The sequence below is a fragment of the Chelmon rostratus genome, chromosome 6, assembly GCF_017976325.1.
Source record: "Chelmon rostratus isolate fCheRos1 chromosome 6, fCheRos1.pri, whole genome shotgun sequence".
Classification (NCBI taxonomy): Eukaryota; Metazoa; Chordata; class Actinopteri; order Chaetodontiformes; family Chaetodontidae; genus Chelmon; species Chelmon rostratus.
In genome coordinates this window covers 21,333,522-21,356,066 of record NC_055663.1, presented here as the reverse complement: position 1 = coordinate 21,356,066, position 22,545 = coordinate 21,333,522, and the positions used below count along the sequence as shown (strand labels likewise).

The following is a 22,545-nucleotide window of genomic DNA, read 5'->3' as shown; positions in this document are numbered from 1 at the left end:
ATAGCTGCTGAGAGCTGAAAGAGAAGCAGCGGGGTAATTCACAGTATAGAATTGTGTATATGTGCATGTGTGTGAATGCGCAGTTGTGTTCACATTCGCTGTATCTTTGTATGTCTGTCTGCCAAAGTGATTTTTTTTGTGTCTGAGAAAGAGAAGAGCAGCGAGCAGTGGGGGGATTGCTGTTTAGCGCACCCCTGCTGATGCTTTTGAAGGTAGCTGTCAGCGCTACATTGCATGGCATTAGGGGAGGTTGGACCTTGGGGACGGGCATAATAGAGGGGGAGAAAAGCCCCCGGGCTATGCTCTTCTCATGTCCTGACGCCAGGTGATACTCAGCCACGCCACAAAGTCATCACATCATTAGCACTTCCCCCACAATTTTTTAATCTCAGATATATCTGTGTCTGTCTATATAAACAAGCACAGGGGCCACACCCAGAAGCACTCCCTTCCCCCAACACACATACACCCGCACTCTCTCCCTCTCTGGCTACAAGCACATGGACCAAACTCATTCAAAGTGCAAACAACACAATTGCTAGAAGCATCCTTTCAGCTGCAGCGCAAGACTCCCCTGTAATTGTGTCTGTGTGTGTGTGTGTGTGTGTGTGTGTGTGTGTGTGTGTGTGTGTGTGTGTGTGAATCCTGTCTGTCTCAGAAGCATGTTCTCGCTCACACTGTTTGAACACTGCCAGTGAGGTGTTTCAGTGTATGTTGTGGTGATTATGTCCCTGACTGCAGCGACACTGAAGTGTAACAGGATGGAAGAGGCTCATTTATAATACAGCAACGCTGTGTGTGTGTGTGTGTGTGTGTGTGGAAGAGGGAGGAAGACAGAGGGGCTATGTGTGAATGTGAGTTTGTTTTCCTGCATTAATGTGTGTGTGAAACAGATAGAAGTGTTTGACTAGGAGCGAGAGTTGTGTGTTTCCACTGTAGGGGCTGCACTTGCCAGCTGCTAGCACACTGGTGCTGCTAGTATACACACAGTATCATACATTGGAGTGCTGGGCTGTACAAGGATGTAATGCAATGGGTGGGAGGACATCTTAGGCCTTCAACTGCAAAGCCCATATTCAATCATCCATATAAAAAAGCAGCAGTATAGAGGAGGTTCATGTAACTCTCAGGAAAATGAGAAGCTACCTTTTAAGGTAATTAACACAGAGAAAAAAAAAAGTTAGCATAGCGTAGCTCTATTGATGCTGTAAAGTGCTTTTAAACAAGAGCCACCAATACCAAATGGAACACATGGTGTATCTCCCATTCTTAGTATTGCCTTTTGTCTCATTGCATTTCTTCTTGCAATGTGCACTGCAAATACTCCACGTTTAGAGAGAAGCAAAATATTATCTCATGCAGAGAATTGAGCTACTATCATGCAAATAAAGGCGCGTGTGCAGGAAATCAAAATGGGGTAAAATGGGCAAAAAAGACCTGATTTCTTTAAACTAGTACAACAACCTAGCATTAAACTATTAAAAATACTTAAAAGAACGTCCATAATACTGGATGACTTGCGAGCAGTGGTGTAACAGAACATGCTGATCCACGATCTGTATGGATCCCCTCCCCCCACGGTTCAGTAAGCATGAGAATCTCGGATCAATCAAAGCAATAATTCCGTAAATCTTGATGGAGAGTTGCAGAGAGACAATGGACAAAACAGATGTGTGCTGTGTTTAACTCTGTAGCACAATGATTGAGTTAGGGAAGAGCAACTGATTTAAAAGCCATCGCTTTTGCCTCCGTTGAGTTAAATCCTGTACGCTATGATTCCAGGTGTCTTCACTGGTGTAACAGGGAAACTGGGCCTGCGTGTCATCATAAGAATAGATCACAAGAATGTGATGTTTATTGCAGCTTCAGCAATATCTGTTACCTTCACTTTGACTCACAGGCGGCTGCATCAGAGCCAGAGTAGTGCGTTTTTAAATTCATTTAACCCTAACTCTTGCACAAAATTGCCTCATATAAACAAATGAGGTAGCCAAGAACTCCTAGTCCACACTTCAACACTGCAAATGGAGTTTCTGAGTATCTTCACAGTGGAAGGAATTTTCCCAAACCTCTGTTTTCAGTGACCTAAAAGTGCGTACACATAGTGAAAGCTGCATTTTGAAAAATATCCATGTGGACTAGGCGATAGACCTCCAAAACAACAGTTGGTGTTCTACTCTCCTTGACGAGCAGATTGACTTCCACGTAGAACTGAACTTAAGCATTTTCAGCTTGATGTAAGCAATAATACCCTTGAAACTCCAGTTAAAAGTGGTTGAGGCTGTTGTTCCATGAATGCAACTGAGGTAATATCTTAAAATAAGATTCTAAAGAAAGATCTAAAAACCTTCAAACAGGGCCTGAAGTTATGACCCCTGTTCACCCTGATGACGAGGAGCTTAAAGGTGAGGTTTGCATATCTTTTTTTTTTTTTTATTTCACAACAATACTGACATTCTCTCATTTAAGGGTTATTGGTTCCTGCAATTGTTCTTCCTGTCAATACTGGCTGCAAAGAGGTCCCATCCTGATGCAATGTGAAAGTGGAAGACGGGAAAAAAAGATCCACAGTCCGTGTTCTGTGTAAAAACTCTCTCCACAATTTAGCTGACGCTGATATGAGACTTCTGCAGTCTGAGTCAGACAAATCAGTTGGGGTTTTTCTCCTCAAAGTTACAGACTTTTTAGTATGAAATTCCCTCTTTGTGCTGCCACAGACAGTGTTTCCTTGCCGAGCCGCAGCAGAGGGATAGTGACACAAAGTGGGAATTGTAAAGTGAGTATAACTTTGGAAAACACCCAACTGGTTTGTCTAACTCAGACTGCAGAGGCCTCACATTAGTTTAAGCTGAAATTTTGCACAGGAGGAGGAATGTGGATCGTGCCACCCATCTCTTGTGTTAAAACTGCTTTCGAGAGGCATCTCTTTGAAGACAGTACAGACAGGAGGGGTGTTTCCAGCAAGCCATGACTCCTTCAATGTACTTACAGGCAGGTGCAGTACGTACTTCATTCAAACAGACTTGAGAAAATGTGACCCTAAGCAGGAGGCTGGAACGAACGCAGAGGCTCATTGTTTCAAGAATTTCCTAGAGTCAAATGGCGTTTTTCTTGGCAGTATAGTGCAGCAATCTGCTTAATTATTTTGTCACCCATTATCAGAAAATTCTTGTCAATGTTGAAATAATTGTGCAGCATGGCAGGCCTGTGTGATTGTTTCACGACTCAATGAGAGACAAAATGGTTCGAGGTTTTTCTGTGTGGTGGATCTTTAGCCGGCATCACATTTTCATCCGGTCAAAATTAACCAAACAAAATATCCAGTGAATCACCTGAATTAAGTCAGATAGCCTTGCTTAGTCGGCATAATCGAGTCCACAGGGGCTTTATATCTAAATGTGAGATTATCCCACTTCCTGCAATGAGTGCTGTAGGTTTCCTTTTTTTTTTATTGCTGCAACGAAATGTTACCCAACCTTTCCAAACTGTTGACTGACATTATCCCCAACTCCCTGTGGTCAGTCTGTTTTGCTTTCTGCTTTCTGATCCAGGGTTCCACACAGGAGCGTCGATGACCATGGAGGGAAAGACATTCCCCCCCCCCCTCTCCCATGGCAGTTATACAGTTGGGTGGCTGGAAGGCTGTCATTAGCTCTGTGTATGTGTGAATGTCAGACAGGCGGTCACCGGGGAGGTGATCTGAGAATTGGGGAGAAATTGCTGGCCAAAGCAGTCCTGGAGGTGCCCTTGGCTCGGTTTAGTATTTGTTCCAGGAGAGTGGAGACACAGTGGGGGGAGACGGTCCGTCGAATGCAGATTGACTGAGCGAGGTGGAATATTCAGGAGCCGTAACAAGCGGCTTTTGGGGGGGGGTCTGTGTGTGTATGTGTGTGTGTATGCGTTTGTCTTGGTGTTAGCCCACATTTCTGCATATTTTTGAGGCCGTCTCTCCCTTTGTATCGACTCGACGTTTGTTTGGAGCTGTTGGCCAGCCAAAATGTCTGCGAAACGGCGTCTGTGTGTGTTCGAGTTGCCGTCTACACCTGTTTGTGTATGTGTGTGTGTTCACGGGCGCATATGCGTGTGTGTTGACAGTAATGAAGGGTTTGGAGTTTGCTGCCGGTGGAGAGTTTATCATTACTCTAATCCCTCTGGAGAGATATTCTCTAGCCTAACCCTCCCACACATATCCTTCTCCTTGCTCAGGCCAGCAGATAAAATGTGTTGTTTGAAATATGCTCTGTCATTTTTCAAATAGAAAACATTATGCAATAACAAAATAGTGCGTTTTCACTCGGTTTAGTCCAGCGTTGTGTCCCTTCCTCTGCTGCCTGGTTTATTCTGGCCCATCTAGATTCTTTGTGCATCTCATGGCTTGCTCACTCTTAACTGGTCAAGAGATGGCTTATTTGCAAAATTTTGAGTTGTTGCGAAGACGTAGGAGGTGTTATCTTGTTCTGGCAATCCACTAGAGACCGAAGAATGAAAGCCCTCATTATTCTCATGCAAAAGTGTCTGATCTGCTCATCTCCTATCAGGAATACTGTTTTTAGTCACAAGTTCCTCTGGGAAATAATTAAATTAGAAGCCAAACATAAAAACATAAAAGTTTTATTCTGCCTGTCCTTCAGAGTATCTTCTTTTTTCTGGGAAAACTCTCCCTCTTTCCAGTACAAAAACCTCCATTCTGTAGATACAGGTAGAAATGAAAACAGTGTGTGAGAAAAGGATTGTGGCAAATCTGGTCTCTCAAGCTGTGCTGCAGGGCACCTGTTCTAAATGCTAAATGTGCGAGCAAGTGATTTGTGCAGGGCTGCCAGTGTACCTCCATGAGAATGCAGTGATGGGAGTGTGGGGGATCACAGCTATGTGGGCACTGGGGGTCAGACAAAATAAGACCACATTAGACAGTTTAAGATTAGAAGTGAAGCCGAGGGATGGAAATCGTGGCCTGAGTGTAACCAATAAAGCACAATGTAAGATTAGGTTGTAGCCCAAAGCTGCGCTTCCTAGGGATGCTATTGAGCCGGAGGCTTTTGGGGATCTCTCGTCAGCTGATAAAACTCTGTACGTCTCGAAAACATAGTTTTCTCACAATCAGGCAGTGCTCACATCCTGTAAACAGCTAGGATAGATGACAAGAGCTGTGTTATTGTGCTGAAAAATGTGCTGATTGGAATTTTAATGCGCTAGATCATCATTTTCAAGCTATTTTGTGTCAGTATCTCACATCAGAGTGGTCGTTAGGAGCAGGTGGCTGCCCCATCCAGGCGCCTGCCAATAGATAATCGACCAAAGGCCCCCTCAGCAGGGCCACAGTGATTTGGCAGGAGGCACTGCTGGCCCTCTCATCACAGTGCAAACTCATCCACTGCCCTTTCATGTATGTTTTTAGGAATGCAGAGACGCTACTGCTGTAAGTGTCTTAATCTTGGTTTGAGTGCCCGTCAGCGTTGAGATCATTGTGCTTCTCATACAGCAGCTCTACACAGACCAATCTCATCGCTCCATTTAAACGATGCCTCCACCCTTCAATCCCCCAAAGTCCCATTTCCAGCACCCCCATTCCCCTCAAAGTGTAAAGGCTGGTGATGAGAGTCATCCACACATAGATCAAAGGCCTGTGGCTGCCGAGCAGGCCGGTGGTAGAGGCTCCTCGGTCCTCCCCATCCCCCCCCTGCTTCATCAGCCTTCTTTCAGCACGGACCCCGCCCTGACACCTGCTCCCACTGCGCTCATTTTGCTCATGATTAAGATATCAGTGCGCTCTCTGTTCAACACATGACATGGCTGTAGACTGACCAGCACGTATTATCATAGGCGTTGTAAACCTTGTTTGGCCTGAGCTCATCTGTGCTTCTAAGTGGAAATTGAGCAAATTAAAAATGACTCACATAAAAGACAGCCAATCGTGGATTAAATTACAATTCAGTAATGTGGATGAAAAAACGAAATGATTTCTGAGATTATTGTGAACAGTGGTCATTTGGATTTGGTTATTAAGTGGGATCTGTTGATGGCTGCAGATTATTGCTAGGCAGAACTCCTGTCGCAGTCATTGGACCATCTGTCCCACCTCAGCCAATGACACTGGAATGATACTCCACTGGCAATGCAAAATGCATGAAACTGCTCCCTGTGTGTCTCCTCTGCTGGGCGACGAATCTAGTGAGCATTTTTGTTATGACAGAAATGTCTCAAAATATGTCCTGGGTGGCCTTTAAAAGCCTACATCAGGAAAGGGCTAACGCTAGCACGGTGAGAAAGTAGAAGAAGATAAGTCTGAAAACAATGCTACTCTCTGCAGCATGCTCTGCTGTACGCCAGTCTTCATCATGGCATTGCTTGCTTCTTTCAGATTGCATTGTGTTAATTGGCTACTCCCACCAGCTGGAAGTAACGTTAATACACTGAGGAAAAGCCGCCACACTAGCTTCCTGGAGCGCTTAAGTGTGCCACGGCATCTTGCATGCATCCCATAGCTAGAAGTGAACTCTTTGATGTGATTGCTTCTGAGAAACGTCATCATTTATTGATGCTTCCATTAAAGTAGCATAGACGTCTGTGTAGAGTTAGAGAAGGGGCACACTGGTGGGAACAGGAGCGTACGAGCTAACTACACAGAAAACGGCCTCCCATCCACACCAGCGCCATTAGCCTTTCACTTCTCCTCCCCAAATCCTTGGCCTCATATCTGAGTCGTACACCAAGCCAAGGAGAAAGTGTTTGATCCGTTGATCCAATTTTTGGGATAGCTGCAACAAGCTAACACGTGTTTGGTGCAATGTTTGGTAGCATTAAGTGGATGGTGTCAAGTTTTGTTTGAGGTGAATGACCACTCAAAACCCCTCATGCTTCAAAGTGTCTGGCTAGTTTTCCTAACCCGCCGATATTTGACAAAGATCACATCATTATTTTACGAAGTCTTGAGGTTCCATCAACCTTTCATCAAAGCAGGTCTGAGATCAAAACGGTCAATCAACTTGCAAAACTGAGTAAAATGATTTGAGCGGCTTCACTGGGCAGCGTGTTTGACTTGCAGCTTCCCGAAGTTTAAATGAAGTGGGTAGCACAGTTTGGACTACTGTAAAATGTGTCAAACATATCAGATACTCACTGGAGCTATAAACATTTCTTTTTGGGGTTTCGTGTTGATTTTTCATTTATGAATTCAAATTCGTCAAGCGTTTATGTGAATGCATCAAATATTTACAGCATCTGGCCTGCGAAATCCCAACTGAAGGTTCTCCAGTTCTGTACAGCAAATTTTCCTGTTTAATATTTTGTGTCTCTAAAATGTCAATACCGCATTTCACCTCATGACTGCTTCCACTATTTTGACATATTTCATACACTCCGCAGTATTTTAACATCACTCAATTCGTTTTCATTAACAGTGCTGTAGTTGCTGTCATCCCGTCAGTGTTCTCATTGCAGAAATGAGTGGGTTGAAAATAACGAAAGACCGCTGGTGAAAGCAGGGAAAGAATTCAGGTCTGCGAGCATTTAAGATTTTCTGTGCATTCGCATAAAATCTGTAACACAGTCTCTGTAAATTTGACTTAACACATGTCAAATCATCAATCGTCATCCGCTTTTATGTGTGCAATGTGTTTAAGTATTGCATAATCATATTCATAACTAATTGCTTGGCAATTCACAGCCACAACTTTGGCTTTTCATTTGCATCATCCTGCTGTAATAATATTCAGCAAAAGTCTTTGTAAGATTAATAAAACATACATACTCTTAACTAATAACTAGTTTTTATTTCCATAATGTTCATGTTCTGACAGATAAAAGACATTCTCCGTGAGGGTCTGACTCTTAATGGTGTAAATAATAGAAATAATAATAAAGATAGTTGCTTTTACTCAGGAGGTGGAGTGGCTCATCCATGCAGCACCTCGTATGGTAGCTGGCTGCCGTCTGTGTGTGTGTGTGTGTGTGTATGGGTAGGTAAATTGCAAAGCCCTTTGGATAAAAGGGCTATATAAATGCAGCCATTTGAATAATATCTGATGTTTTTGTCTTCATTCTAGGATCCTCCAGGGAAGTGATGGCTCCTGTTGAGGTCTCAGAGCAAATGGTCCAAAAGCTGAGAGGCAAAAATGAGTTTACTGTGCTGGTGACCCTCAAGCAAGATCACCTCAACTCTGGGGTCATCCTGTCCATTCATCATTCAGAGCACAGGTACGATCAGTTCACATTGTAGTATGTTTGGTTTTCTAATATTTAGAAAAAGGGGAACCCCATTCATTCAAAATGTGACTCATTTTTTATGTAATATGTGGTCATCACATTTTCAAATCACTGTCATGCAATGTCATGCAAATTTCTGACATATATTTCGGGAATTAATTTTATGATGCATATTTTAGCAGTGTGAGACAGAGCCGCAGTACAGTAAAGCCATTTATAACGCCCCACTGATAAAGCGTAATTACAGTTGTTTTTTTTAAATTAGTACCAATCTCTGTTGTCACATCAGCAGTCTGTAATATGTTGATTGAAACCTGAATATTTGTATTTGATGAGCATTTAGATGTCTTACACACCAGTCGAGTAAACAAAGCCAAGCACCCTGTATGCCAACGTATTATTCACAGTCCATCAACGATCCGAACACTGAGTTCTTAATCGTGGATCGAAAACTGATGAGACACTATCCGCAGTTAGCATGCTAATGTTTTCCATTAGTTTGTGGTAGCTGAGCCGTTGGATGATCAGAACAGCAATCTGAATCCACATAATGCGTTGATTGAACAGTTTGTACATTAAAGTCAGTCCCGAGAAGAGAGCTCACGGGGATGTTAATGACTTTCCCCGCTGCTGATTAGCTTTCCCAGCTATTCATATGCAACAAAGCAGCACTGCATGGTTTCATTTGGAGACATGGCAAAGACTAATTCAGCGTCAGAAGTGTTAGCTAGTGCGTTTATGGAGCCGGGATGAATGTGCATGCATGGCTCGGGGAGAGTAAATCTATTAGATTTGGTTTGCAGATAAATCAATTCCATTGCTACACTTGCGTGAGTGCCTATTTTTTCTTTTGAATAATGTTTCCTGCGAGGAATAGCTCTGGTTTAAATAAGTCGGTCTTTAAAGGCAGAGGTGATGAGTGCGTATCTGCAGCTCTTTCCATTAATGTCAGTGTGCTGGGTGACTCTCAGCGGAGTGGAGAAGAGGATTCTGTGAGAATGATAATTTGCCGATGTAAAGAGTTGAACCTCTACATGTGAGCTGTTGTTGTGTGTTGCTGACGTTGCACTTAACAGCCATATAGTACCATTCTGTTTGACTAGTGATGTGATTAAATGCTAAATGGTGTTGGGGAAGGTGAGCGTGCTGCTTGGAAATGAGTGACGTGTTTATCTCTCAGCACTGTGCTTAGCGGAGCCCCGAGTGTAGACGCTTTGGTGATGCATGCAGGTTTTTCTGCAAACAGAAATAAGGATTCGGTTCCAGAGTTAAACGCAACAAGACAAACTGTACAACGCGGGGAACGCAAATCCTCAAGAGAACTTGGTCGCTGGTGCTTTTATTATGCAGGTTCCTGGAGCTGGAGAGCAGTGGCCAGCGCAGTGAGGTGCGTCTTCACTATCGAACCAAAGGCCAACAGGCCCACACTGAGGTGTTCCCTTACAGCCTGGCTGATGACCAGTGGCACAAGGTGTCTGTGGCCGTCAGTGCCTCTCACGTCATTCTACACGTCGACTGCAACAGGTAAGACGCTGGAGATGAATAGAAATATTAGATGTGACAATAAAACATGAATTTAACGCCTTACGTGTTGTAGCTTGGGAGAATACTGATGTATGGCAAGGGAGGACATCCAGTTTTGTAACTCACTGAAACTGAAACTGCAGATATAATCCCATGTAATGGACTGATGCTGATCTAAAGTGGATCAGGTATCAGCCATGACATGATTGATCCACATTAAAGTCAGTTTTTTGTAAATATCATGAGAAAATTCAGTGTTTCTGCTATCAGCTACAATGATTCAGTCACTTAACTCAGCTTTTGTGCCACAGCATGCTACCTTACATTATTCCAATGAATTCCACACAGTGAGTTATACAGATTTTTAATTCGGAAAAAGAGGGCACCTGTTTCAGATCGGTACTTTAAACGATCACCTGTAGCTGCCACATAGCGTCTCTTTTTTCTAAAATGTCTCACTCCTCGGTCAAAAAAAACTGCAAAGTGGTGGAGTAAACACCACACTGCTGTACAGTAGATGGGCATTTTAATGCAAAACTCCTGCTCTGTAATTATTGTGGAACAAAACAGAATTTAGATTTTATACATTTGCTCAAAATGTTTGAAGCCCATTTATCCAGTACTCACAAAGACTTACTCTTAGGTTTAAAGCCACCATACAGTGTTGCAAAAAAGAAGGGCTGCAGCAGTGCAGGACCTGGGTAGACCAGGGGCATCATTGATCACAGTTGTCAGTGTTTGCTGGTGGGAAGCCGTTGAGGGATCACGTCCTTGTCTTATATGTCCCATTCGGACTGACACAGCGACGCGGGTCAAAACTCAATCAGTCAGCTCGCGTCAGGCAGCACCTTCTCTACTCTAATGTGGAGTAATGGTTGGAGGCTTTGGTGGAGTGGCCTTTCTATCAGGCATGGAAAAAATAACTTTAGAATATCAGAGTTTAAATCATTTAACCGCTTCCCCAAAATGAGAGAGAGAAGAAGAGAGCATGCATATGGACTGAAAGACGAAGAAGAAACTGAAACTTACTTGGTCATTTTTCTGTGTAATTAAGTGTAATGATGCGGTGCAGCGAGTTACGTGTATGGACCTACACCGCAGAGTCTCCTCAACCTCAGTCAGCTGTCTTATATGAACGGGTCCAGTGCAGGTCGAACGCACCTTGACTTGGCCATCATACGTGCATCTGCTGCATGAAAGGGGTGTGACTGTTTGCGTGCGAGGATCCTCCTTGGCACAATAAGAGAAGCAGACGGCAACACCGTGTGCATCGGAGGAAGCATGTGGCTATCTATGCCCACCTCAGGGAAAGAGTTAACAGAAGGATTTAACAGGGCAAGACCTCCAGTGCAGAGGGGCACAGTTCTTCTAAACTGGTGAAAGCAGGTGAGGGATAAAAAGAACAAACTCGCAGGGATTCTTATATGAGATATATGACTTATATCTGTTTTTGTTTTGCAGGATCTATGAGCGGGTGGTGGAAGCCCCCTTCATGGACATACCGGAGGATGCTTCGTTCTGGCTCGGACAGAGAAACGCCGCTCATGGCTTCTTCAAGGTTGGCACCGGTGTCCAAACTTTCCTCTCAGTGTATGAATGTCGATGCCTTTCCTGAAACGTGATAAATGATTCAGAGCGGCAAGAACAAGTAATGCATCTCAGCTGTTGCACCAGCTTTTCGCCAGCCTCGGTTTAGACTGTATCTTCGCCCTCTCTGTTTGGCTTGTTTGGTTTTATTTATGATAGCTGTTGGATTTAATTGCATGCATTTCTCAAGGCTTTCCATTTTAATTTGAGGGTTGCTCTGCCTACCCTAAGAATTGCCTTTTTTTTTGGTCATTGTTTGTTCCCTTTCCCTTAGTCTGCAGCTAAGCCCAGTGCAATTATCTCAGCAACCCCCACAACGCTGATTTGAGAGAAATCATTAAATAGCCTCTGGACTATGCTCATTAAGCTTAGCCTATAGTCTTGTTTATCAGAGAGGGAGACATATATTGCCTCTCCCAGACTGGACTACACTCTAAAATTTCCCACCTGGGGAGACAGGTAGGGGCACAAAGTCAGCTTACCAACAGCTATAACCATTTTAATCAGTCTGCAGGTGACTGGCTTTGTGTTTGATGGTGTGGTGATGGCGCATGTGTGTTCCTGTGTGTGCGTCTGTGTTTGTTAATGCTTTTGTCCAGGCTGTCGAATTTCCTCTGTGTTAATTGGTAGATGAAAGAAGCCGTGGAGGTCACCCACTAATCTTGTCACGTAGCAGCATCTCTCCTCGCCCCTCTGTGAAGCCTTGATTAGTTGCTAGGAAGGCACGTCTCCTTCTAAAACACACTGTGTCATTAGTACACACACACACACACAGTCAATGTCTGTACGTGGGTGTCAGCTGAAGAGGAGAAAATCACATCCTTAACAGAAATAGTAAAGACTGGAATCAGAATGAGCGTATCTGCTTCTCTGCTTCACAACTCAACGTATTTCTTCTTTACAGTCCACACACATCGGAAGATAGCTGCATTTATTTTATCTTGCTTGACACAGTTTTTGAATTTCATCAGAGGAGTGTCATTCGCAATTGATTTTCATGCTGATCAAAATTGTTCTACAGACTAACTTAGAAGACTGAAAACAATTTACTTTTAATTCAGGCAATCCCAAATGCAACAAGAAACAGCAACTGTTGAAGCATGCAAATCAGATGTTATTTCGCAGCCTGGTTTCATTCTTCAGCTTTTCGGTCTGGCAGGATATACTGTCTCTTCTCATAATTCTTTGCATTTTGTAGATAAGTTATGTTCAGTAAGTGACTCACTCTGCCACCATTTCACAAACTAGCGTTTCCGGTACAGATGGGGCTACCGTCGACGTCCCACGTGTTACCGCGTGCATCCTGCAGTAAACAGTGTCAGTTTGGAGAGTTTAACATTTTTTCAGTTGCCAGAAGGTGCAAAGAAAAGTCTAGCAACTAGTTCTGTTAGTGCTGCATTACTGCACAGGCTCTACTTAAAGACACACTGAAATGAAAAATAATTTTTTTTATTTCTAGCCCTGTATCCCTGTGTTCATTATCTATTGTTATATGCCATGGATATGTAAATCAATCAATTCATTTTACTTCCTGTAAAACATAAAATTCTTTTTATATGTACTTAGAGTCCTGATTCCAAAAAAGTTGGCACACTGTGTAAAACATAAAAAAACAAAATGTGACAACATGCTAATCCTTTTTAACATATACTCAACTGGAAACAGTACAAAGACAATATATTCAATGTTTGACTTCCTCACCTGCATTGATTTTTGTAAATATCTGCTTATTTTGAATTTGATGCAGCAACACGTTTCATACAAGTTGGGACAGGAGCAACAAAAGACTGGGAAAGTTGTGGGATGATCCAAAAACACCTGTTTGGAACATTCCACAGGTAAACAGGTTGATTGGTAACAGGTGATAGTATCATGATTGAGTGTAAAGGAGCATCCTGGAAAGGCTCAGTCGCTCACAAGTGAGGATGGAGGATGGTTCAACACTTTTTGAACACATGATTGGATAAAGGATGTTAATACATGGGCTCAGGAACAATTCATAAACTGTTGTAGGTAAACACATTTTGTTTGCGAATGATCGCATTCTGTTTTTATTTATGTTTTGTCAATTTTTTATTTTTAATCAGTGTTGTACATTCATCCGATCAATTGCAACCAGGGGCGACTATCTAAACCCTGCCTATCATATAAATCCGCATATCAGCTAGTCGGTTGGATGTCAGCTGGAGAAAACTTTTAATTAGATAACTAGATAATTGTCCCTCTCTCTTTTCGGCTACATACCACACTGTAGGAGCTAAACCTTTTTTTAAGTGAGCCAATCAAATCTGATTTAAATCCCTCTTATAAATAAACCTCAACCACTCCAACATATGTCACATTACCAAAGATGCTGTTACTTTCAAAAAATCCTTTATAGTAGATGCATGATGGCAAATGTGTACATCGATGGCTGCAGATGAATGTATAGTTTTATGGTTTCAGTTCAAGTTTGATAGACACGACTCCAGTCTGCTTCCATTTCAGCACGTTGCCATGAAAAATCAGCAAATCATTTCCGCAGGATTTTAAATTTATGGCCGGTAAATTGAAGTGGCAAGACAATTTAAAAAACAATTTCTCCTAAGTTGAACCCCTCCACTTCTGTAAGGGAAACACATACACTCAAGGAATTAAATGGGCCAGGTTACCATGGCGACAGGTATCCTGTGTGAGTATGTGTGTATACGTGTGTGTGTGTGTCTGTGTATGTGTTTGGGGTTCGGCCACAGCATGAAAGTAGCTATCAATTGGGTCTTATGATATCAAATTGAATCTGTGTCTCCTGTTTATGCTTATCAGAGGAGATTGGAGGGAAAAATTGAAATTCTCTGCCTGCTAAAACTCCAACATCATTGGTTCACTTAAATTGTTGAATTGATTGTTAAAAACGTATTGGTGTTCGGTTATGAGATGATTCATGGGAGCAGAGGAGACTTATTATCTCGCCACTAACCTCTCTGTCTCTAATTCCACAGACTGAACGATGCAGTTGCACTCGGATGTGCTGCTTTTTCACTGTGTTCAGTTTTACTATTGCAGCAGTTACCAAAGCTCTCATAAACAAGGTTGTTGGCTTTGTGTTTGCATGTCCTGCGTGCACGTGGGTTCCATGTTTTCTCATGTGGAAAATGTACCGTAAGCACACTTTGATACCACCGCCCCTCTGGGTCTTTATCCACTTAGTACAAATTAACATGCTTCATCTCCTTTTTATTGCCGGACTGCCTTCTGTAAGGTGTTATTCTGCTCCTTCACTGAAAAACGTGCTGTGTGTGCATGTGTGTGTGTGTCTGTGTCTGTGCAGGGAGTGATGCAGGACGTGGAGATACTGGTGATGCCACAGGGTTACATCTCACAGTGTCCAGATCTGAACAGAAGTGAGTTCAGCCTCTTACTTTTAGCATTTTATTCAGTGATTCATTAAATTTAATTTCCTCTGGTGCTTATTTTGCTAGCCGCTTGATTGCCCTAATTTGCTTTTTTGGTCACATGTTATGATAAAGTAGACATATTTACCATTAACTAGTTGCTTAGTAGCATGCATATTAGCAGCATATTATAAAGCACCAATTTCCTACGCATGCTGATACGCAACTAGTTAATGTTGATTATATGCACCTTAATATACAGTGTTACAGCTTTTTATGTAAATTCTTCAAAAGACTCTGTAGTCACTGAAGTAAAACAGCTTTATAACAGCTTAGCAATTAAAAAACATTTCTTCCCTCAATAAAACTTTGCTAAATAAAATGTTTTGCAAATAGTAAGTCAATCCGTAAAAAGGAGAAATCCCACATTATCTCCTGTAGAAGTGTTGAATGTGTTTTTATACCATAAAGTAGAGAAAATGCAACTTGTTGCAGCTTCGTTTGAACTCATATGGCAGAAGTTAAAGAGCAAAGCAAAATCTTATAAATTAGAATGACAATTGACACTTTAGCGCTGCAGTTAACAGAAATTACCAGCTAGTGCAGTTAGAGCCTTTTTCTGCGATGTTATGATGCTACGTTATTGGACCCGGCACCAGTTCCACCAAGGTGGCTGCTGCAGCTCATGCTAACGATCCAGTTGTGTGGTGTCCAGTTCTCCTGCAAACAAGGAAGACACAAAAACATCTCATGACTTAAAATTACTTTCACACTGATTTTACCTCCCTAAGCATCCAATACCTTCCTGAGGACACTGGTTACTGCATTTTAAAGTGAATGAGGTCCTGTCGTAGAGAAGGCACTTCAGAATATTCTTCCAGTAATAGAAAGTAAAGAAACTGCAGTGAGCTGCTGCTGATATTTCTTCAAGTAAGTTAGCAAGTAAATCAAAAAATATATGGTTAAATTACATAATGTTTGTGTTGTAGACTGTAATTTTTTAACCAAGTTTTGTTTTACTGAGCTTGAAAGCCTATAAATTAATATTAAAACATAAAAAAACAATATTACATACAGCATATCACGATTTATTTAATAGAATTATGTGCACACTTTCTATCTGTACCTAAACCATCTTAATTTGCAATTATCACAATTAAGCATATTCGCAGGTTATTGTATTGCTCGTACTAAATGACAGTATGCTGTCTTGTTTCTTGTATCTCAGCATGCCCAACCTGCAACGATTTCCACGGACTTGTGCAGAAAATCATGGAACTGCAGGATATCCTTGCTAAAACATCCAGCAAGGTAATGCAATGTGATGTAATATGTCTTAATTTGGCATTTTTTAGCAAATTGTGCAAAAATATCCATGTTAATATGCTGTCTTTCCGTTCATTGCAACAGGCGGTCAGTGACATATCAACATTAGACGTTGGCTATTGTTGAAGTCTTTTCTGTTGCGATGCAGACTATGTGTGTGTAAATGGGGTTAATTGTGTCTAATGACTTACTTTTGTGATGCTGTTGCTTTGCTTTTGAAGCTCAGCTTTCTACATGTGAATGTAGACGCACAACGAGGCTGACTCTTTTCTCCTTCTTTTGTTTTTCGGGGGGATGGCGCGAGCAGCTGTCCAGGGCGGAGGAGAAGATGAATGGGCTGGATGGCTGCTATTGTGAGAGAACCTGCAGCGTCAAGGGGGTCGTCTACAGGGAGGACGAGGGCTGGACAGATGGCTGCAGGAACTGCACATGCTCGGTGGGGCTTCACACACCAGAATGCGTGTGTGTGTGTGCGCGCGTGTGCGTGCTGATATCTGTGTAGTGTACACACTGGGTACATTGGTGTGTATGTTGGAGTAATAAAGAGCAAGGGAGGGCATTCAATTTTAATTAAGTGTGTGTGTGTGTGCTTGTGTGTGTGACCATACTGAATCTAGAATTATGTGCTTGTCACACTGCATGTGATTGTGTGCTGGTTTTCATGCATACATACATGTTTGCAGGCATGTGAGTGTATAATAAAATAAATTGATGTGTGTTTCCTATGTATTTAAATGTGTGGGTGAATTTGAGTGTGTATATGTGCATGTACTGGATGTGTGTGTGTGTGTGTGTGTACATGTGTGTCTGGGAGAAGGAGAAAGGGAGAACATGCATTTTTCATCATGTCTGTAACACTGTGTGTTGTTTTGTATTCGTGTGTGTTTTGTGTGTGTCTGTGTGCATGTGTCTACACTTACGCGATCATTGCTCCCATTGCAGGTCTTGGCTTTTGTTTTGCTCCCTTGTTCATCAAGTGTGTGAAGGTGGGGGTGTGTATGGGTGTGGGCAGGGTGCAGGGGCCCCACTGTCGACAGCTTGTATTCTCATTATTTCTCATATAAAAGAGCGTTGCCCCAGTTACCCAAGAAAAGATACTGTATTGAAAACCTCCACAGTACTCAGGATTAGACACATCAACAGCAGTGCTTAGTAATGCTCAATTCTCTCAAGGGTCTACTTTGTGCTGCATAAAGTGTGAATAATTGCCAAAAAGAGAATTAGAAGCGATTGGAGATCTGGGGCTTGTACCACATCAGCAAACAGTTTTCAAACCCTGTCAGTCTTCTCAGCTCTGGAGCATGAAGCTCATTCGCTGCTACCGAATCTCTCAAACCAGCCAATGAGACGCCTTCGCGCACCACTGCCCAACATGCGGAAAAAAAAAAAATTGGAAATCACATATCTCTCAGTGCACCGCACCTAATTGCTCCTGACAGATGATAATTATCATCAGGGATTTGTTCTGCCCACTCATCCAATGAAATCGCTTAATTCGGGGGGAACGGTGTGTTGCCATTCCTGGGCTGCAATTAAGAAATTAGATGGGATATGTTCCTTACCTTATGTGTGGCAATTAGCTGTGACCTTTAAAATGCAAAGGTCATGCATTAAGATGTTATCAATTATGTGGATCAGGTTCATAGATGTTGCTGTCGCAGAGCTTTCATCCGCGGAAGAAATGTTAATTACAAGCACGGAGAAGAGGAGGTAAATTTAAATATATTAGATTTACCGGCTGCCATTGAAATCCAGTGTAGGTTATGAGTAGATTCAGAACAGAATTCTTCTGTCATCTTCAGCGTATTTTTGATTTCTGCCACAATCCTCGCCCCCAGCTTATTTTAAAAATGCAACAGAGTGGGGGATAGGTCAGGGCCAAACGCCTTGTCACACCAGCATTTATAATGGTGAAATTTAAATGCTAAAGAGGAGAAATCAATTCATTTCACTGAAATCACTCAGCCGTTCAGTTCAATATTTTGTGAACTTTGACACTCAAATTGGCACCATTGACAGTTTCAGACTTTACAGTCTTGACTTTTGGAGGAAGAGAGTCCAAATGAAAGAAGTTAGCATAGCAGCTGTGTGTGGAGTTTTATATAGACTTGCTGTAGCAGAGGTCCATAATCGGGTCGATAATGGTCTGAATACCTTTCTTGACTGAATCGTGTTATGTTATTTTCCAGTTAGTGACGTGGTTGGACAGTACACTGTACCACCAATTCTAATTTAACCACCGATTTCACAAAGACAGCCTCAAATAGCATTTTGGCAGCCAGTAACATTTGCAAGCCTTTGTGAAGTAGAAGGACAACAAGGACAGCAAAGGGATGGAATGCAATGATTGGAAAATGCCACAAATTAGACTGTAGGACAGATCTCAATGATGAGTTTTCCTGCTCAAAATCTTATTCGGCTTGCTGAGGGTGAAGTTTAAAATGAGAGCTGAGTCCTGATCTGGCAAAACTGTTGGTCACTCGTTCATCTATTTGTTTTTATACTGAGCATTGAATTTTTTTTCCCACTAATGATGTAGCTTAGTAGACAGACATGTGAAAATGAACGCCCTTTGCTCATTTCATTTACTGAGGGCACATTTGAGCTTGTCTTTTATATATGTGTATATATATATATATATATATATATATAACTCCTGCGCCTTTTTATTTTTCTAAATCAAGCTCCATTTACTAACTTTCAACCGCCTGTAGTGATCTTTCTCAGCAGATGAAGTTTACTATGTGAAAAAAAAGCCTATCACAGATCGGCACCTTACATTGTGTGTCCACTAGAGAGCACAGACAAGCTTGTTTTTCAGCTGTACAACGTCTCGGTGTGCACACATAATGTTTGCAATTCTGGAATTTCCAGATTTTACACAATCTTTATCAAAAATATTGGTTTATGTGTCTGTGAAAAAGGGAATATCTGCAGGAATATCATCATGTTTTGACGCAATATCTCTCGATATCAGCCAGAGCGTCAGACCAGTATCGGCCGGCCTGTTTAGTCACTCTTTAAACAGCGTGTTGTGTTTCTCTCTTTCCACCAGAATGGCACCGTGCAATGTGAGGCCATCTCCTGCCCTCCCCCTCAGTGCCCGGCAGGCACAGCGCCTGCCTACGTAAAGGGTGCTTGCTGCAAGGAGTGCCAGCGTGAGTGGAGTACCCTTAACCTTGTCACCCTCCTACACTCATACAATCATGGACACAATTGCACACAAACACACAGAACAGCAAAACAACCACCACTACCACCAAATTTAGAGCTCACATCACACCTCCACAAGGGCTGCCTGACAATTGACCAGGGCTCTGCTGTGTTGCTAAGCTACCTCCTAACATGCCTCTTGAGATGGGTCCAACCTTTTGCATATACATGGACCAATCAATTATTCACTCGCTGGCTTCAAAAACGCAGATGGCCACCAGTCACACAGACATGAGCCAGTGAATCTGAGATAGCTGCATGTGATGTAAAGTACTTCCTATTTATGGCAAACATATTGAGGCTGTGAGAGAAGTGAAGAAGAGAGAAATGTTAAGTGCCAGAAATGATGCACACACTCACTGGTGATGGTGTCCTCTTAAGTGTCCGTTTTTTAGCTTTTGAGCGCTGATATGTTCTTGCTGAATAAATAATTCTGTTTCATCATATATCTACATAGAGGGTCTGTTTTGTGTCTGAGCGCGGCAATGAACTCTTATTAGCCTCCTCACCGCAGCACTCTGCATCTCATATTCTCTCAATTCCCCTCTCAATAAAAATGGATTTTAGAGGATATTAGCTTCTCTCACCCCAGCATTCTTCTGATATTAACCCAAATGAAACTTAAAGAGATGTGATGCATTTGCTTTTAAAAAGCAGACAGAGGTGCCTGTCAGCGCATGGAACAAATTCAACCATGTGCATTAAGCAGAGGGATTAATTAGCTAAGTGTGTTTTTAAAAACCGATGCTCTCGCCCGTGACTTATAGAAGGCTACCGACCATATGAATGATAGAAAAACACAGCAGACTTTCCATACGTATAGTATTTCTTAGTAAATCTCACTCCACATCTTGTGCAGGCTGAGTTCGCTTGAGAACTTTCTCACCACACACTCCCACACACTGCTGCCGCTGCTGCCGATTTAACTCTTTATCAGCAGGAAAGCATTAGTCTTGGATTTTAATCAGCTTGCGTAGGCATCATCTCCACTGACCCAGGGGTCGGTGCTGCAACACAGGGGTTTAAAGCATGACTCCGAATCTGCTGCCCCGTTACACAAACACAAACACGTAGCAGGTAATCCCTTTAAACTCAACACCCCTGCGCTGACTTATCTCAACGAGGTAGACAAACACACAGCTAATTACGCATGCTCCGGCTTTGCTCTGGAGAAGAGTGCCGCAAGTTTCCCCACTACAAAGACATGATTCGCTCTCCAAATTAAAGCCTTATCTGGCAGCACAAGGCCTTGCGGGGAGGAGTTCTGAGTCTCTTTTTTTTTTTTTTTTTTTTTTTTTTTTTTTTGATGATCTGTCAAATAGAACGTCAAATGGCTGTTTCAGAAGTCCTTCGCTTTCATGATACACCGCTTTGTGGTTGGGCCTGACCTGTGGTGTCAATCATTATATCAGTCTGGATCTGTCTGACCCCTACTGCTCATCAAACACAGACTTTCTGCTCATGTGATTATTTTTGCCCCGCTCTCGCCCCTGTTATTACGCGATCCTCCTCAGCGTTGCACTCCCCACTTGTTAATTATTTCTTCATTTCTTTAGTAGCATTGCTTAATTGGGTTTGATGTGCTTGATTTGGCTCGACTCAGTTTACCTGAGGACTAAATAACAAGGAGAGAGTGCATGTACATGAAAAACAGCCCTGCTCAATGAGACCCCTGGTGTTCCTCCAGTGTTCGCATCCACAGCCAACTGCAGGAGTGTAGATTTGGGTAAAATCTGAATACATGTGGGGGTTGCAGTGGGCTAAAAATGTGTGTAATAGTATGAAGAAAAGCAGCTTATTAAGTAGCTTAAGAAAATAATAAATGACAATTGATTATGAATAGCTGAATTAGGTAACAAAGCAAGTAATTTGCTGGCTTTGTTTGGTTTTTGATTGCTTTGTAATCTAATAGGTTTTGGTTTTCTGACTGTTAAATGCAATGCAAAATACACAGTTATAAGACCTCGCTTTGGGATCTAGAGACACAAGATATTTGTCATTATGTTTGACCTTTAAAAGGTAAAAAAGATTAATTGATTAATCAAATAAAAAATAAGTGGTAGATGAGTCTGTCGACAGCCTTTCCTTTTCTATCTACTCTTAATGAACATTATAAGATAAGATAAGACTTTAGTAATACCCCAGCCGGGGAAATTCAGGTGTTACAGGCAGCAGGCATAGCAGATGGAAAATAATAGCAACAGAATAGAGAAATATAAAATACAAAATAAAAGTTGACTCTATATATATGTACATTTTGTAAAAGGGGCTATATAAAAGAAAAAATATGTACAAAATATATATTGCCATAAAGGGCTGTAAGAATTATGGCAATAACAAACAGTGCATCATAGTAAATGCAACATTTTTTTAACAACAGAGTGAACTCACAGCAATTTTGGAGGGTTTATTTCATGTTTTGCTTCCACGTTCATGTAAACAATCCAGATGATGATGTTGAATGTAATATTGATGAAGTGTGTTTTCGCGGCAGGGCTGTGCTCGTATGTGTATGTTCATTGTTGATGAGTTTGTGTGTTTATTTGGGGGCAAGCTGGTGATGTTTCTGTGTCTACTGCCAGCTGTCTGCCTGTTTGGTGGAAGAGAGCTGGTGGAGGGCGATCAGAAGGCTGTGCGCGACTCCTCTGGCAGGTGCCTGCTGTTTGAATGCAGGGTAAGTCATGTCAAGACACACACACACACACACACCAAAAACTTACACATACTTATTCACAGTGATTTTATCAGTCCTTTGCAGGAAGAGGCACCACAATAACTCATGTAACCAAGCACTTCAACTCTATTACTTTCCATGTAACGGTGCATGACAGCTCACTAAACAGTCATTCCACAGCTATCTTGGCCCAACCTGAGAGGATAAATCAAGCCTGAGCGAGCCAGCGGGCAAGACTGCCCGCTTCAGCTGAATTTCACTGATCTGCCTTGTCATCGTTTTCTTTGTGATCTGAAGAAATTGGCCAAATGCGTCCAATTAAGTTTATATTTGGAGGCCAGGGCGTAGCACCTGTCAGTCATTGCATGAGACAGCCATTCTTCAGTACCAATCATCAGATACCACAGTGGTCCCAAATCATATTAATTCCCCAATTATTCAGAGTATTTGCTTTTGTCTGCCTGGCGCACCAGATGGGTGGGTCGCTCACTTTTGGGAGTAATTCACTTGATGACATTATGCCAGGCAGGTCCAATCAATCACAGAAAGTGACTTGAAGTTTTTAATCACCCGACTCTATCGTATCAGCCAGCGCCTCCATGAATTCTGCAAAGCTCCATTAGAATCTGCAGCTACAGACAGCTGTCT

General features: G+C 42.2%; 1 protein-coding gene across 1 annotated transcript in view; it reads left to right on the top strand.

The window, feature by feature from the left end:
• nell2a (neural EGFL like 2a) overlaps positions 1-22,545 on the top strand; it is an 80,258-nt gene that overhangs the window by 2,248 nt on the left and 55,465 nt on the right. The window contains exons 3-10 of the mRNA XM_041938684.1: positions 8,043-8,193; positions 9,553-9,726; positions 11,188-11,284; positions 14,621-14,693; positions 15,913-15,995; positions 16,318-16,446; positions 19,066-19,168; positions 21,806-21,897. Of these exons, the coding sequence (XP_041794618.1) occupies positions 8,043-8,193; positions 9,553-9,726; positions 11,188-11,284; positions 14,621-14,693; positions 15,913-15,995; positions 16,318-16,446; positions 19,066-19,168; positions 21,806-21,897 (902 nt within the window). The remainder of the gene's footprint in view (positions 1-8,042; positions 8,194-9,552; positions 9,727-11,187; positions 11,285-14,620; positions 14,694-15,912; positions 15,996-16,317; positions 16,447-19,065; positions 19,169-21,805; positions 21,898-22,545) is intronic.